This window comes from Canis lupus, chromosome 15 (genome assembly GCF_011100685.1).
Source record: "Canis lupus familiaris isolate Mischka breed German Shepherd chromosome 15, alternate assembly UU_Cfam_GSD_1.0, whole genome shotgun sequence".
NCBI lineage: Eukaryota > Metazoa > Chordata > Mammalia > Carnivora > Canidae > Canis > Canis lupus.
Genome location: NC_049236.1, coordinates 17,475,666 through 17,491,939, shown reverse-complemented (window position 1 = coordinate 17,491,939; position 16,274 = coordinate 17,475,666). Strand labels below are relative to the sequence as shown.

The window sequence follows — 16,274 nt, the reverse complement described above, 5'->3', positions numbered from 1 at the left end:
TAATTTTAGCTGAAATTAAGTGACTTGCCAAATTCACATGGTTGATTAATGGAAGAATTCAGTCCCTATCCTGATATTTTCTTCTTAAGATTACATTTATTTATTGGAGAGAGAGAGAGAGAGAGAGAGAGAGAGAGAACAAGTAGGCAGAGTGACAGGCAGAGGAAGAGGAGAAGCAGGCTCCTTGCTGAGCAGAGAGCCTGAGGCAGGGCTCCATCCTAGGACCCTGGGATCATGACCTGAGCTGAAGGCAGATGCTTAACCAACTGAACCAACCAGGTGCCCCCTTATCTAGATCTTTTGATTAAAGGCTCATATCCTTACAAAGATATCAAAATATGATTGACAAAGAAATCTGGCTAAAAGTTGAGCAGAAATACAGGGCTTTCCCTCTCCCCACCACAGAACACATATGTCTAGTATTGCATTGACTAGTTTTCCCTAATGCTAACTTCTACCAGCACAAAACCTCATGCAAAATTAAGTCTTTCTTTGTGTATTTGTGACAACTTGTACATATATTTTATGTACAAGTATTTTATGTACAATAAGACACTTATTGCATTTTATAATGATTATTTTCTTACCTGCCCTCCTCCCCTACTAGATTACTTGAGGGAAGAGATTATGTCTGAATTATCTTCATAATTATCTTCATAATCCAGTACCAAGCGAAGTGTGTAAAATGAAGGAGGCTTTCCATGGCTATTTTTCAAATGAATGGCTACACAAATGAGTCAAAGTAAAAAGAGTGGCCATTTCACCCATGTCACACCAAACTAGGTTATTCCACACTTCTGCTGTGGAAGACTTTTAAAGAAATTTTAAACTTTTCCAGGACTTTCCAGAGAGCATTTTCATCTCCTTATTCCTGAGACTGTAAATCAAAAGGTTGAAGAATGGAGTTATCATTGCATAGAACAAGGTCATGATCTTTGGCATCAGGGCAGAGTGGTGGGATCCAGGGCTCTCATGCATCACCATAATGGTCCTGTAGAATAGCAACACCATTGACAAATGGGACCCACACACTGAAAAAGCCTTATGCCTAATGGATGCTGAGGGCAACCGAAGCACAGCAAGTAGAACCAGGGCACAGGAGATGAGGATGAAAAAGAAGCTAAGGAGGATGTTGAGGGAGCTTAGGGTACAGCTGATGAGCTTGGACATAGGGACAGGAGCACATGAAAGGGTCAGCAATGGGCCTGAGTCACATACAAAATGATCAATTGCATTAGGACCACAGAAAGGCAGTTGGGAGATGAGGATAACAGGTACCAGATAGCAGAGAAAGCCACAGGCCCAACAAGAGATCACTAAGTTGAAACAACGTTGTCCAGACATAATTGTGGCATAATACAGAGGATGGCAGATGGCAGAGTAGCAATCAAAGGCCATTGCTGAGAGAAAGAAGCACTCAGTGGAGCCCATGGAAAAGAAAGGAAGTCTGAAAGGAAGTTGATCAGTGTGTTTGCAACAGTGAGATTGACATACCAGATCTCCAGGAATGCAAAATTCCCCAGCAGGATCTACATGGGGGTGTGGAGATGCTGGTCCCAACACACAGCACCAATAATAGCTCCATTTCCCATGAGAGTCAGGATAGGTGATTGAGAACAACAACTTGAATCTCCTTGCTGCAGGGAAAACCCAGAAGAATGAATTCCCTTACTGACTCAGAAGAAGATCCTGATCCAGACATGTTCATTGAGGCTGTAAGCTGCGCTGCAATGGAGGCATCACCATGAGACCAAATCCTAACAACAAAGCAGAACAGACAAGGTCCTTATGATCTGACCTTTATCTACTTAGTTTACCTGTGCTCCTTTGAGTTCTATGCCCAATAAGCAAAGAACAGTTGCCCTTCCACCAAATGGCATGCTCTTCTCCCAACCTGAGGTATCTGTTGTTTTTTTCCTCCTTTCCTTCTCTCTTTCGCTTTTTGCCCATGTCTTCTGAATTCTTTCCTTTCTCTTTTTCCTTATTTTTACTTACTTTAAGGGGGGTGCTGGGTAACTTATATTCTATGGGGTCATAGTCATAACTGGACCCTTATTTTCAAAAAAGCATACAGTTACTTACTTGGAGTTGTGAAAAAGCTAGAAAAATTTAATGTTTTAGAAAACAGATTCATCTATACCTACAACAGTAACACCACAATTTTTCCAGGAATTGAAACTATTTGGATTTTGTCCTCCAGATCTTTCATCAAGAACAACAACATAAAATTAAAATTAGGATTATTTCTCTAGAGAGAAAAAAAAAGGATGAGGATATGAAGTAATTTCTGCATACCTGGGAGCTCTGTCTGGGAGGAATGGGTCAGCTTTGTCCTTTCTTCTCAGTCTCAGACTCAGTCTCAAAAGTGTTGATTCCAGGACTTTCACTGAAAAACAAAACCCCTTTTGTACAATTAACTGCCCAGGGCCCACCAGAATCTTGTTAGGGGAGATGCCCAGAGAAGATGCATGCGGGATATTAGAAGGTTTTTTTTTTTTTTTCCAATTTTTAATTTGGAAGAAAGGTTTCAAATAACACCTGTATAAAATGTTTAAACTAGAAATGAAGTGCTGGAGAGAACTCTGTTCTTCAGGTTTTTTTGGTATGTATTTCCAGAGATCGATCCCTCGTGTATTAAAAAAAAGTCACTCCTCACTTCAGTAGTCCTTTGAGCAGGCTGGTCTCTCAGGCCAGCATCTACCTTGGCCTTCTGCGCTTTGGTGCCTTCAGGGGAGTAACTAGGACAAATAAGTAGTTGTGTGAAACGACTATGTGGCTGTGTCTCCTGAACTCAAAGCTAATTATGAATTGTCCTTTATTCGGTAAACCAAAGTTCCTCTCGGGAAAGAAGACAGCCACATATACAGTCCCCAGAGAGATGTAGAAAAAAATTTCTGGCTGTGAGAAATTAAAACTAGACAATTTAAAGACTATAACATCTTTGTTCTTAATGCATGAAGTAAATCCATTTTGGCATATTTTTGGTTTTCTTCACAATCTGTGGTCTAATTTAATTAGCTTAAATTTTTTTTTAAAGATATTTGAGAGAGAGAGCATAGGCAGGGAGAGCATAGATATTGAGAGAGAGAGAGAGCACAGGGAGAGGGAGAAGCAGGCTCCTCACTGAGCTAGGATCCTGTCAGGGGCCTACAATCATGACCTGAGTCAAAGGCAGAGGCTCAGTCGGCTGAGCCCCCCAGGAACCCCTAACTGTATTAGCTTTGAACTGTTCAAGCATGATGAGTTCTCCTAAGATTCTTACCAATATTTCCAGCGTTCTTCTAAACTTTAGTGTGTGCATGTATTTTTCTTAGAGAGGTATTCTTTTTTGGTGAGTGTAAGGAGCCCATATAATCCATTACAAAAATATATCCTCTTATATGTTTCCTGCATATTTGTTTAAGGTCTCACAATGTGAATGACTTTTTAGGGAATTTCTGGAGGCAGGCATAGTAAGACAGTAACAAAATGCCCATTCTTATTTTGCATTTTAGCAAAAAAAATATTTGAAATATAAAGCATTTATAGGTCATTATCACGTAATGTGGGGATCTCTGTGCATCAACGGTCAGTTTTAGAGAGCAGAACCACAATACGTATATGGCGATTGGGAATTGAGGTACAAAAGGTAGAGTGAACAGGAGCCAAGATGCATTTCACTAATAATAATTTTGTCTAGAATCAGTTCTTTCTATCTTAATGCCATCTGTGGTAGGCACATCGCAGGTTGCCACCTATTGGCTTTTGTACTATCCCAAATGGAAATATGTTCCCATTGTAATTTGAAGAAAGATTCCAAATTTTGTGTACAACATGGCAGGGAACTTTCTATTGTGATGAGAACGCTTTTATTAGGATCAAGTTTGCAAAGACCTCGTCCCTTCTATTTCACAAATTGGAAATTCACTAGAAGTTTAATAAGCCTTAGTGGACAGTAATATTTGGCATATAGATTTGTTTTCTGTGGTATTTAGACTCATTTTTTGCTGACACATTCCCTCTTTTGCCGTTTGGGGGAAGCTACTGTTCTTCACCACTGGAGTTAGCAGCCAGCAGGGATTTCTTCTCCATAACAGTTAGGGTCAGCATTTTTTTTTTAACATCCATCCCTCCGAACCCTAACAAAGCAGAGAGAGGTAAGAATCTTAACTTATTTTTTAAAAGACTAGACATCAGTTTTCTTACTAACTTTTCCTGGTGAAGGTACTGAGAGCATCTTCCATCACAGCAACTGATTTAAACTTCTCTATAGTGTAACACCTCATCCACCAGTACCACATAGATGTGGCAACACACTGCTTAATGGATATGGAATGATTTTTTGGAGAAAATATAACTACCCATAAATACCTGTAATAATGAAAATTATAAATTCAATGGACTGGTTCAATAGTAGATGGGAGAGTACACAGGAAAATAAGTTAACTAGCAACTACATCAGAAGACTTTGTATATTAATGCATTTGAATAGACAAAAAAAGAAAAATGGAAGAAAAGTTAAATGTGGAAGTCTAATAGTTTAATTGGCAATTGTGAAGAAAGGAAGAGTCCGGTGATATTTAAAGAGATAATACCTATGGATTTAGTCAAACACAAAAATATGTAACCTCAAAGAGGAAGCCCAACACATTCTAACAGTATAAAATTAAAATTTTGCATCATGCAAATTATAAACAATGGAAACTAAGGACAAAAATAGGGGCTCAGGGGCTCCTGTGTGGCTCAGTTTAAGTGTTGGACTCCTGGCTTCAGCTCAGGTCATGATCTGGGTCCTGGGGGGGAGCCCCATGGCAGGCTCCATGGTCAGCAGGGGGTCTGCTTGAGATTCTCTCAGCGTCTCCCTCCCCCCTACCCCCGCTCACAGGTATGTGTGTATGTGTATGTTCTTTCTCTGTCTAAAATAAAAGAATAAATCTTCAAAAATCAATAATAGCTGAAAAGGAACAAGAGAAAAATAGATCACCTTTCCAGAAGCAACATTAGACAGAAAGTGGATTTCTGAGCAGTTATGGTGAAAACCAGATGGCAAGGAATTACATCTTGAATGTTGTGGGAACAGGAGGGAAACTGCCTTCTAGGATTGTAGCAGCAGGAACAATACCTGTGAAGGATATTTATCTCATGATAAATAGAAGTAATGTGGAGAAGATGGAAAATATGCCCTTCTTAACTGTGATAACAGGCAAATTTTGTGTTTTCCTTCTTTAGGCATAATTACTTAAAAAATCTATCTCTGGGGATTCTTCTATAGATAGGTGTGCTAAGCCCTGCGTGTGACCCCTGAGTGGTCTGTTTCTTCTGTCTGAGTGAGGCATTTGCTTTCGAGCACAGCACCTCGTTTCATTATATATTGAGGTAGGCAACATGAGGGTCTCCAAAGCTGTTCATGGCCGAAACCCTCAGAACAGCATATTCAGCCCTGTCAACCTGCTGCGTCATGTGGCGAGAAGGATTTTGCAGATGGGATTAGGATTAAGGAGTAGGGGGTGTCCTCAGTTCTCCAGGTAGGCCCCTGCCTGCGGGAATTGACAGGTGGTGGTATGAGAAGGACTTCACTCGGCCTTGCGGCCTTGGAAGGTGGAAGAAGGGAGCTGCAGGCCAGGAAAAGTGGGAACCCTTTACAACCTAAGGAAGGAAGGACAGAGATCGTCGCCTAGAGCCTACAGGAGGGAATGTATCCCTGCCTACACCTTGATTTTTAGCCCAGAGACGTCTTGTCAAAACGCTGACCTTCAGAACATGATAAATTTGTTTAAGCTACCAATTTGTGGGAATTTGTTATGTTACGTTGCCAATAGAAAAGTCCTACAGTTAATTTTGTCTCTGTCCGCTCACTGCCCTTGAAAAGTTATATGTGGGGATTCTCTAAGGCCTAGGAGGAAAACACCTTACTTCCCGGAGACTTTGGGTTTGTGTCTGCCAGGCACCCGAGGACCTGTTGTTGGGGCTATTGTTAAGCAAAGGCAAGGTCTGGGTTTTCATCTCTATACACACACACACTAGGCTCCTACCCTTGTCAGGGCCTCTCTGGGGTCCAAGCTTCTTAAAGATCTTTCTCTCCTCCCTGGCCCATCATACGCATTATCAAGGCAACCTTACTCACTTCCTCACTTCCTTTAAAAGTCTTTTAAATTGGGTTCGGAAGCACACTTAGTTCTGTTTCATTTTTATTTTTATTTTTTATTTTTTATTTTTTATTTTTATTATTTTTTTTTAATTTATTTTTTATTGGTGTTCAATTTACTAACATACAGAATAACACCCAGTGCCCGTCACCCATTCACTCCCACCCCCCGCCCTCCTCCCCTTCTACCACCCCTAGTTCGTTTCCCAGAGTTAGCAGTCTTTACGTTCTGTCTCCCTTTCTGATATTTCCCACACATTTCTTCTCCCTTCCCTTATATTCCCTTTCACTATTATTTATATTCCCCAAATGAATGAGAACATATAATGTTTGTCCTTCTCCGACTGACTTACTTCACTCAGCATAATACCCTCCAGTTCCATCCACGTTGAAGCAAATGGTGGGTATTTGTCATTTCTAATAGCTGAGTAATATTCCATTGTATACATAAACCACATCTTCTTTATCCATTGTCTTTATTTGGGTGTAGTTGACACGCAATGTGACATTATTTTCAGGCGTAATGCAGAGTGGTTTGACAAGTCTCCATGTTAGGCTGTGATCACCACCAGAGTAGCTACCATCTGTCACCATACAGCGCTGTCACAGAGCATTGAAGATATTTCCTATGCTGCGCCTTCTATTCCCCTGACTTATTCATTCCACAACTGGAAGCCTGTGTCTCCTCCTCCCCTTCACGCATTTTGCCCATCTCCCTATTTCCCTCCTATGTCTCAGCCATCACTTTGTTCTCTGTATTTATATATCTGATTCTTTTTGTTTATTCATTTGTTTTGCCTTGGAGATTCCACATATGAATGAAATCATATGGTATGTGTCTTTCTCAGTCTGACTTATTTTTCTTAGCATAATGCTCTCTAGGTCCATCTATGTTGTTGCAAATGGCAATATCTTGTTCTTTTTATGATTAATATTCCATTATACACATACACACACATTATATATACATGAATACATACCACATCTTCCTTATCCATTAGTCCAGTGGACACTTAGGTTGCTTCCATTTCTTGGCTATTGCAAATAATGCTCCAATAAACTAGAGTGCATTATCTTTTTGATTGGTGTCTTTGTTTTTTTGGGAGTCAATACCCAGGAGTTCTGTTTTCCACTTATCCTAAAGATGTAACTCTTTGTGTCCCATCTTAAGATGAAGAGTATTTCCTATAAGGCTCCCCATCTAGGGAAGATTCTGGGTCTTAGCTTCTTTCTGCAAAACCTCTGAAATGCATCCCAAAATTCGCCACAATTGGGAACACTCTCAGAGGAGAAGAAGGTTTGGTGTTTTAGTGTTTATCTCTCTGGGTTCTGAATCACCAAAAACCACTGCTGTTGTTCTTTTCTATCTTCTTATATTTCGATACATTTTATCAAATTTCTTTATCCTGTGGGAAGTAAGTCTAAACAATTTAGTTTTCCGTTACTAGTAATTAAGGCAATTCCGGTCATTTCTACTTCTAAAAAAACTTAATTTGTCCATTTCTCTTTGCTTTTACTGCTTTCACATTAATCCATGTTTTAAAATGTCTTATCTCTTAAAAACACTGAATCTATCCATTTATGGCCTATTTCCATTGCCAATATATCCTAGTGTAACTATTATTGGTTCTTCTCTGGAAGGCAGCCATTTACCTGGTCTCCCATTTTCCCCTATCTGATCCTTCTAGAGTGATATTCTAAAAACATTTATGAAATAATTTCAGTTACTTTAAAGAAATTCTTTCAAATTTTTTCCACTCTTTTTAGAATAAAGCCAAAACTCCTTCCCATGACCTACAGGACTCTGTAGATTCTGACTTTTGGCTACCTGTTCAAACTCCTCTCATACTCCTCCCTTGTTCACTGTATTACAGTCACCGTGCTATCTAAATCTGGCACCTCTTACTTGCTCTTTATCACATTGCTTTATTTGTTTATGGTAGTTATCAAAATCTACAATTATTTTGTACCTTGTCTTCCATATTAGAATGCTTACTCTGTGAAGGATAGTCTCTTCTAGCCTGTTTAGAATCATAATCACTCCATTTGCTCCAACGTGGCTGGAACTGGAGGGTATTATGCTGAGTGAAATAAGTCAATCGGAGAAGGACAAACATTATATGGTCTCATTCGTTTGGGGAATATAAGTAATAGTGAAAGGGAATAGAAGGGAAGGGAGAAGAAATGGGTAGGAAATATCAGAAAGGGAGACAGAACATGGAAGACTCCTAACTCTGGGAAACGACCTAGGGGTGGTGGAAGGGGAGGAGGGTGGGGGGTGAAGGTGAATGGGTGACGAGCACTGAGGGGGGCACTTGACGGGATGAGCACTGGGTGCTATTCTGTATGTTGGCAAATTGAACACCAATAAAAAATAAATTTATTATTAAAAAAAAGGAAAACAAAATGTTCAAGCGAAGAAGCCAAAGGAAAAAAAAAGAATCATAATCACTTCAGTTATTAGCACAATGCTTAGCATATATTTGCAACTCAGAATACTTGTTGAATGAAAATACATATTCTTTTTTTTTTTTTAGGAGTTTTTACATGTTAAGTGTGTCCATATTTGCTTTTCACCTATGGCTGGATTTGTTAACTATAGCTAAAAGTTCTCCGTGTATCTGTAAATGATAAAATATTTTGTCCTCCTTGTATGAGTACTAAATATTTTCTTATTCCCAGAAGAAGTCCATATATCAGCTTTTCAAGTTTCTTCAATTTAATGGAGCTGTAATTCTAGTAGGTTAAAAAGAATAATAAGTGCTTTCATAAATTTTAAACAAGAGAAAGAATCTCTGGGGAAGAAAGAAATGGAATTTCTAGTAATTTAAATCTGATAGCCTTTGAAGAGGAAAGAAATGAGCAACTTCTAACAGAAACTGCTAGCTTAGGATCATTTGTATGCAAGAATCCAAGTTCAGGTATTCAGAATGATTCTTTGAACAAATCAGATTGGTTTGGCTAGTTTGGTTTCAAAAGAGCTGTGTTTGTCTTCATCATTTTATAACAGATTAGGATATAACACAGATGTGCATTTTGTTTTTTGTGAGGTCACTTTGTTTTCACATAGAGAAACTGCTTAATCTGAATTGAATATACTTCATCTACTCATTTCCCTGATCAGATGAGCTAGCATTACTTTTACATGTCTAGCATTCTTAAAAATGTAAAATTATGTGTTCAACCAAATTGAATTTTATTTCTAATAAATGTTTTTGTTATCAATAGTAATTGTGTTTCTCTGGAATGTTATCTAATACATAATTTGTAATATTCTTTGTTAACTTTAAGACTTTGGACTGACACTAAAGCGATAATTAATGAAAAATCTTTGGATACCTAGACAACACTTAATAAAATAGGACATCAACAACAATCAACAACATTGATTATGAAGCACAATTTTAATTTGCTTCCTCTTTTTATATATCGTCAAATAGTTGCCAGCTAACAGTTTGATAGGGCATTTGGCTACCTTTAGACTATGTTAAGGCATCTTTATTTTCACCCTTTAAGAAATATAAAAAGGAATGTGTGTGACTATAGGCATTTATAAAATATATATGTATTGCTGATCTGTTGAGCTGCTTGATTGCAAAGATATTGTCAAGTATCGACTCTTATTTTTCTCTAGGCTGGTGAGGAAATAGACTTTAGTTACTGACTTATTCTTTTTGGGCTGATATAACAAAAGTATCATAGATTGGGTGGCATATAAACATATTTATTTCTCACAGTTTTGAATGATGGGAAGATAGCTGTAATAAAAAACGGCTAAATTGTGTTATTATTATTTTTTTAACCATGGTAGAAAAGGTAATCCCAAAGGTTAATGCTGTACTGCCCTTTAGGACATTAACCAGTTCACATATCACTTAGAAAGTTTATTTCAATGTTTTTTTTTATATTCTATATGAAACCACATTTAAAAAAAGAATTCTTTTATGTTTTTAAAAGATTTTATTTATTTATTTGAGAGACAGAGAGAGAGAGCATGTGAGCAGGGGGAGGGGAAGGGGGAAGAGGGAGAAGCAGACTCTCCACTGAGCAGAGAGCCCAATGTGGGGCTCCATCCCAGGACTTGTCCCCAGGACCCTGGGATAATGATCTGAAGAGAAGGCAAATGCTTAACTGACTGAGCCACCCAGGCACCCCTGGAAAATTACTAGGGAGTTAAATATAATTTTTATATTATAATAAATAATATTTATAACATTATAAATTAAATTTAAATAATTAAAGAGTTAAATACAATTTATGACATTTTCATCTATTTGAGAAATTTGTTTATAACATTCAAAAAATTATACTTTGACAGCAACAATTTATAAAAATATTCAATTACTAATGACAGCAGCTGTGTTTTCTGTATAAGATCCATACATAGACACCGATTAGATAAGATGCTTGAGGCATCATCAAGAGACTCAGGTGTCGTATGATGGCTCTGTAACGCCTTGAAGGGAGAGTTTCTGCTTCTATAGTTTCCAGTGGTAACTGGTATGTAATCGTTCAGCCTTGCCTACTTCAGGGTCATGGTGAGACAGAAAGCAGTGGCAATCCTTTTTCTCAGGTACAGACTGACACATGGAAAAGTGTCAGCATATCAAGTGCCAAATTAATCAATCCAAAGTAAGTAAAAGGGGTGAGCTGTGTTATGCAATAGGTCTGACTGTTCCAGAGCCTGCAGGTCTGAGTTCAGCTTTTCGGCAAGACCTGAGATTCAGACAACAGCAGTCTAGGGAAATCCCAAGGCTCATTAGGCTGAGCAGTAGTATGAGGACCATAAAGCCTCAGACACATCCGGAGCCCTGGGGACAAGTGATCTTTCCCCTTGTACAGCCAGCTCTCAACTAGGGCTTGACTTATAAGGAAGCAGTTAGGGTACAGACTTGGGCAACTATGATGGTCATCTGAGAACTTCTAATTTTGTTGGACTGAAACTCTGACGGAATCTGTGGGATGAACAGTAGGGTAACATAGTATTTCCTCGAACTCACATAGCTCCTGACATGCAGTCATGTAAGTTTCTCAGATGTCTTTATTCAAAGCTCCACTTCCCTCCCTTGCTGGTCTTTCTGTCTTTGAAGCCATTTTTATACTTCTCTGACAGTCGTAATCTTTAAATTTAAGAAATCGTTTGAGTTTTGTTGTTCCAGGTTTATACATTTGGAAACACTCACAGAGCAATGACACTCTCATAGCATCAGGGAACTGGGGCCAGTGGTATAGGAAGGGAATTACAAGGTATGGATAAGATAGGATCAACGTAATATAGCAGAAAGCACTGGATTCATGGCAGTATTGTCTCAGGACCTCCTAGATACTATCTTCCATTTCTTTATTTCAGTTACTTCTTGATAAGTTCTTCACTTCTCCCAAAAGAAATTTAAGGTGCAGTGTTTCAAACAAAGATTAAAGTAGAAAGATGATGCCCTTCTCAGTAAGAAATACCTTCATGAGTATCACCTTCAACGAATGGTGTCCATTTCTTGGAGTTTCAAGAAAAATTAGAATTACATCAGATACCCTCAAAACAAATTCACATGGCATTTAAGCTTCAAGTAGCAATCTTTTTTCTGTCATTGTTGTGGTCACATTTCTTACTGTGATCAGAGTCTTCAGAAATGTAGAAGCTGGATGTATTTTTGCCAAGTGTGGCAGTTTATCAACACTGAGAGTGAGCTTTCCATAATAGTTGGCGTTATGTTTTCACATTATCTGAAGGCAGAATATTCCCCGAGTCAATAAAAAAATTTAAGAATAACTGGAATTTATTACAACTCAAATATATGGTTTTCTATGTTTGTCTCATGAAATGTAAGGATTTTGATATCACCCTTCTCCTATTATGTTTTCACAGTAGGAAATAATCACATTGTTTCTCAGTCATAAATTACAGGAATGCTTTAGATTCTACTTTTCCACTTGTTTTCTCTCCCCTTGTTTTCAGAAGCCTCTTTTTAATTAAAAAACAAACAAACACAAAAAAAACAAACAAAAAAGCTTGGTCTTTCTCAGGCTCTTCCTAGTTTTCCAAAGATGAGGCTTGAAGTTAGATGCAGGACATTTTTTTTTAAAGATTTTGTTTATTTATTCATGGCAGACAGAGAGAGAGAGAGAGAGAGAGAGAGAGAGGCAGAGACACAGGCAGAGGGAGAAACAGGATCCATACAAAGATCCCAATGTGGGAATCGATCCTGGGACCCTGGGATCATACCCTGAGCCAAAGGCAGACCCTCAAACGCTGAGCCACCCAGGGACCCCTCGATGAAGAATTTTAATGAGAATTTGACCTGTCGAATTCAACATCTTGGATCATGGGAAAGAACATCAGAATGCAACTTCTATATGGAAATTCACAATCCTTGGTATATCCAAAGAAGATTGGAAAATCTCCATTGTATCAGAGCTCAAGTAGGGCTGGACATATGACAGCAATTGGTTTCCTGTATTTTTTGCTTTGTTTTCCAAATGATGCTAGAGAGGGAGGTAGGTGGTTCCTTCCATTATTAATCAGATTGTAGCATTAGATGCACCTGGGCACCTGACTCCAGGCAGGTGAAGAGAATGGTCACATATGTGGTGTGACCAAGACATCCAAAATTTCCTTGGGCCCCAAATCTCTCTCTCACTTGCTTATCTTGAAATACTATATGTACTGAAATTTCTTGGTATTAGGAATTTTTCTTTTTGGAATATCTGAATAACTATCCGATAACTTTCCCTGACTGATTTGAGAGAACCAAGTGCAACATAGACTAGGTAACTAGGACTGAGGACAGAAAAATACAAATTTTGCCTGACTTAATATTTTACCAAGAGCTAGTTCTAGATTAAAAATATACTAATCTAGACAGAGAAACATCTACTAATTTTTCACTGCTTTTTAAAAAATTTGTAATCTGGGATACTCCCACCCAATATTGGGAATGAATGTAAATGTAGAGCAGGAGAAAATGGATAAAACAATATTGTAGTGTAAACTTTATTTCTTTTAAATGAACCTATGGTTGTTGAAAATTCCAAAAGCAGAAGAATTCTAATTTCAAAAAAAAAAAAAAGAATTCTAATTTCCTTTATCATCCTCTTCTATGAAATGGGTCATGGTAAACCTCTTTTGTACCTGCTCAGTGATATGGATCATGGCCCTTGGTCTTTTCTTTTGGTGATTAGTGTATTCCAGCTACTGTCCTACTCCTCTTGAGTCTGACGATTCCTTTAAAGATAAAGATTTTATTTTCTCTTACCTAGTCTCTACAAACTCCCTAACCTCTGTAACCTGGGATAATAAATAAAGACAAGGACATGAGGTTCCTTTCATTCCTAAGTGATTTGCTTCCTAACATGTACATTCAGAATACCTGCTAACTGTGGTACAGTATAGCAATTTATAGTATAAAGCATTCTCCTTTCAGCATCATAAATAATCACATAGTAATCACTGTGGCATGAGTACAAAGATGAATCAGAAATACTGCCTTCAGGTGCCTGGGTGGCTCAAGTTAGTTAAGGATCCAACTCTTGATATGGGCCCAGGTCAAGATCTTAGGGTCCTGAGATCAAGCCCTGTGTTGGGCTCTGTGCTCAGTATGGAATCTGCTTGATATGCTCTTTCTCCCTTGCCCACCCACCCCTCTTGCTCTCTCTTTCAAATAAATTAAATAAATAAATAAATAAATAAATAATAAATCTTTAAAACAAACAAATAAAAGAAATATCTCATTACTTTCAGGGACTTAAGTCATTTTTTTATGAAAGTGTATTTTGTTCTTAAAGAGTTTATATTTTATTCTCAAAACAATCTTGGAAGGTATCATTATCTTCATATTAATTGAATAAACAAAGATTAAAATTCAAGTTTGATACCTTGCCTGAAGTCACTGCATTGGAGAGTGACAGAGTTGGGCATTAGATCTAGATAGTTCATTCCAGAAGTCTTCCTGCCCCTAGAGGTTTTAATTTTGTCTCTTAAAAAATGGAATGATTTTCATCTTCTCATCGCCTCATGCCCAGTTCCCTGTCTCCTTCCTGGTTAGTTTGTTGTAAATTCAACTTAAAAGCATTATAGAAAGGAAGAGTTGGAAGGTATGCAAAATGTTCCTCATTCTATTTATACGGGAATGTATATTTCCTACCTCACAGAATTTGCTTAAGTTTTTTTATCTTGGAATATGATTCTATAAACATATACACTTAAAATCATATATATATGAGGGGGAGAGGGAGAGAGAGTGAGAGCTTTTTATCTGAATTGAATCCTTCTTTCAATTTGATCCTTTATTTCTTTAGGTCACTTCTTGACTTGATGAAAAAAAGCAATGATTCTAAGGTGACAGAATTTGTTCTTCTGGGCCTATCATCCTCCTGGGAGCTACAGCTGTTTCTCTTCCTAACATTTTCCTTGTTTTACATGACTGTTGTTCTGGGAAACCTGTTGATAATGGTAACAGTACGAGCTGATGCTCACCTGCTCCAATCTCCCATGTACTATTTTTTGGGTCATCTGTCTTTCATTGACCTATGCCTGGGCTGTGTTACCGTGCCCAAGATGTTAAGAGATTTTCTACAACGAGGCAAGATCATCTCTTTCTCAGGATGTTTGGCCCAGATCTACTTCCTGCACTTTCTGGGAGCCAGTGAGATGTTTCTGTTGACGGTCATGGCCTATGATAGGTATGTGGCCATATGTAATCCCTTGCACTACCTGACAGTCATGAACCGCCAGTTATGCTTTCAGTTGGTTTTTGCCTGTTGGTGTGGGGGTTTCATCCACTCTATCACACAGGTCATGCTGGTGATCCAGCTGCCCTTCTGTGGCCCCAATGAACTGGACAACTTCTACTGTGACGTCCCTCAGGTCATCAAGCTCGCGTGCATGGATACATATGTAGTAGAGGTGCTCATGGTCTCAAACAGTGGTCTGCTCTCTCTCATCTGTTTCTTGGTCTTGCTGTTCTCTTACGCCATCATCCTGACCACTCTGAGAACTCGCTTCCGCCAGGGCCGGAGCAAGGCACTCTCTACCTGTGCCTCTCACCTAACAGTGGTCAGCCTGATCTTTGTGCCATGTGTATTCATCTACCTGAGACCTTTCTGCAGCTTCTCTGTGGATAAGGTTTTCTCTGTCTTTTACACAGTGATCACACCTATGTTGAACCCTCTTATCTACACACTCAGAAATGCTGACATGAAGACAGCCATGAAAAAGCTAAGAAAAAAGTATGCAGCATCCTTCTTCCATAGTAAAGGATGAACAGGAAGAAGTGATTTAGAAAGCATGACCTTCTTGGGACATTCTTCGCTCATCCTGTACATGGCTATGAGCATGAAAACCAATTTGATGACTCTGGCATAAAAGCCAGCATAAAAATTATAATGTGTGCTGTTGATTGCTACTGAGGCATAGTGGCTCTGTTGGGTGTTCAATATTAAGCAGGGAGGTCAGGAATGTTTATTGTCCCAGGAACTGAGTACCGGGTTCAAGAGGACACCTTGAAGGATCAACTCTTCTACCCTTTGTCTATCACTAGTCTTCATTTACTTATGTCATTTCACTTTTAAATTCTCTTCAAATGAAAGAAGGTATTCAATCTCCTTTTTGTCTGCTCCTCTGGTGTCACAACTAGTATCAGGAGGTTCCTTCTGATGTTCATCAGAGTCCCCTCTGAAGCAGTGTGAATCCCTTTTGTCCTGTCTCTAAGAAAGCCTGAAAACAGCACTAAGCTTCCTATAGATGAATGTTCACCTAGACACTGTTTTATATATTGTGCCAAATTTTAGAAATGCACTTGAATTCAATTCATTTAAGCGAACAGTGCTCTTAGAGAAGTTTACATGTGAAGGCAAGGGAGCCTGGGAGTTTTGGGTGATGGAAACCCTCAGTGTCCTGCTCTGGGGGCGTCTCTAGAAGAGATAGCTCTTTGCCCTGGAGTTGCTTGAAGGGGAGTTACAGCGGGATCAAGTGTATAAGCTGGCTCTTCACCTGATCATAATATTTTAGAGGTCTGACCAATAAGAGAAAAAAGATAAAGAAATGAACTATGGTTTAAAGTACTCAGAGTACTCTAAGTCTCTACGGTACTTTAAGAAGTGGGTAATATTATTCAGCTTCACTTTTACAAATGAATTCAGATTTCGTTTTTTTTTT

The 16,274-nt window shown here is 38.6% G+C and overlaps 1 protein-coding gene and 1 pseudogene across 1 annotated transcript; one reads left to right on the top strand and one right to left on the bottom strand.

Moving 5' to 3' along the window:
• On the bottom strand, nt 809–1,702 carry OR11H24P (olfactory receptor family 11 subfamily H member 24, pseudogene; annotated as a pseudogene).
• On the top strand, nt 14,433–15,380 carry OR4Q3 (olfactory receptor family 4 subfamily Q member 3). The gene is given in 1 exon segment (NM_001388825.1): nt 14,433–15,380. A coding segment is annotated over 1 exon segment (948 nt).
• The last annotated feature ends 894 nt before the right edge of the window (nt 15,381–16,274 follow it).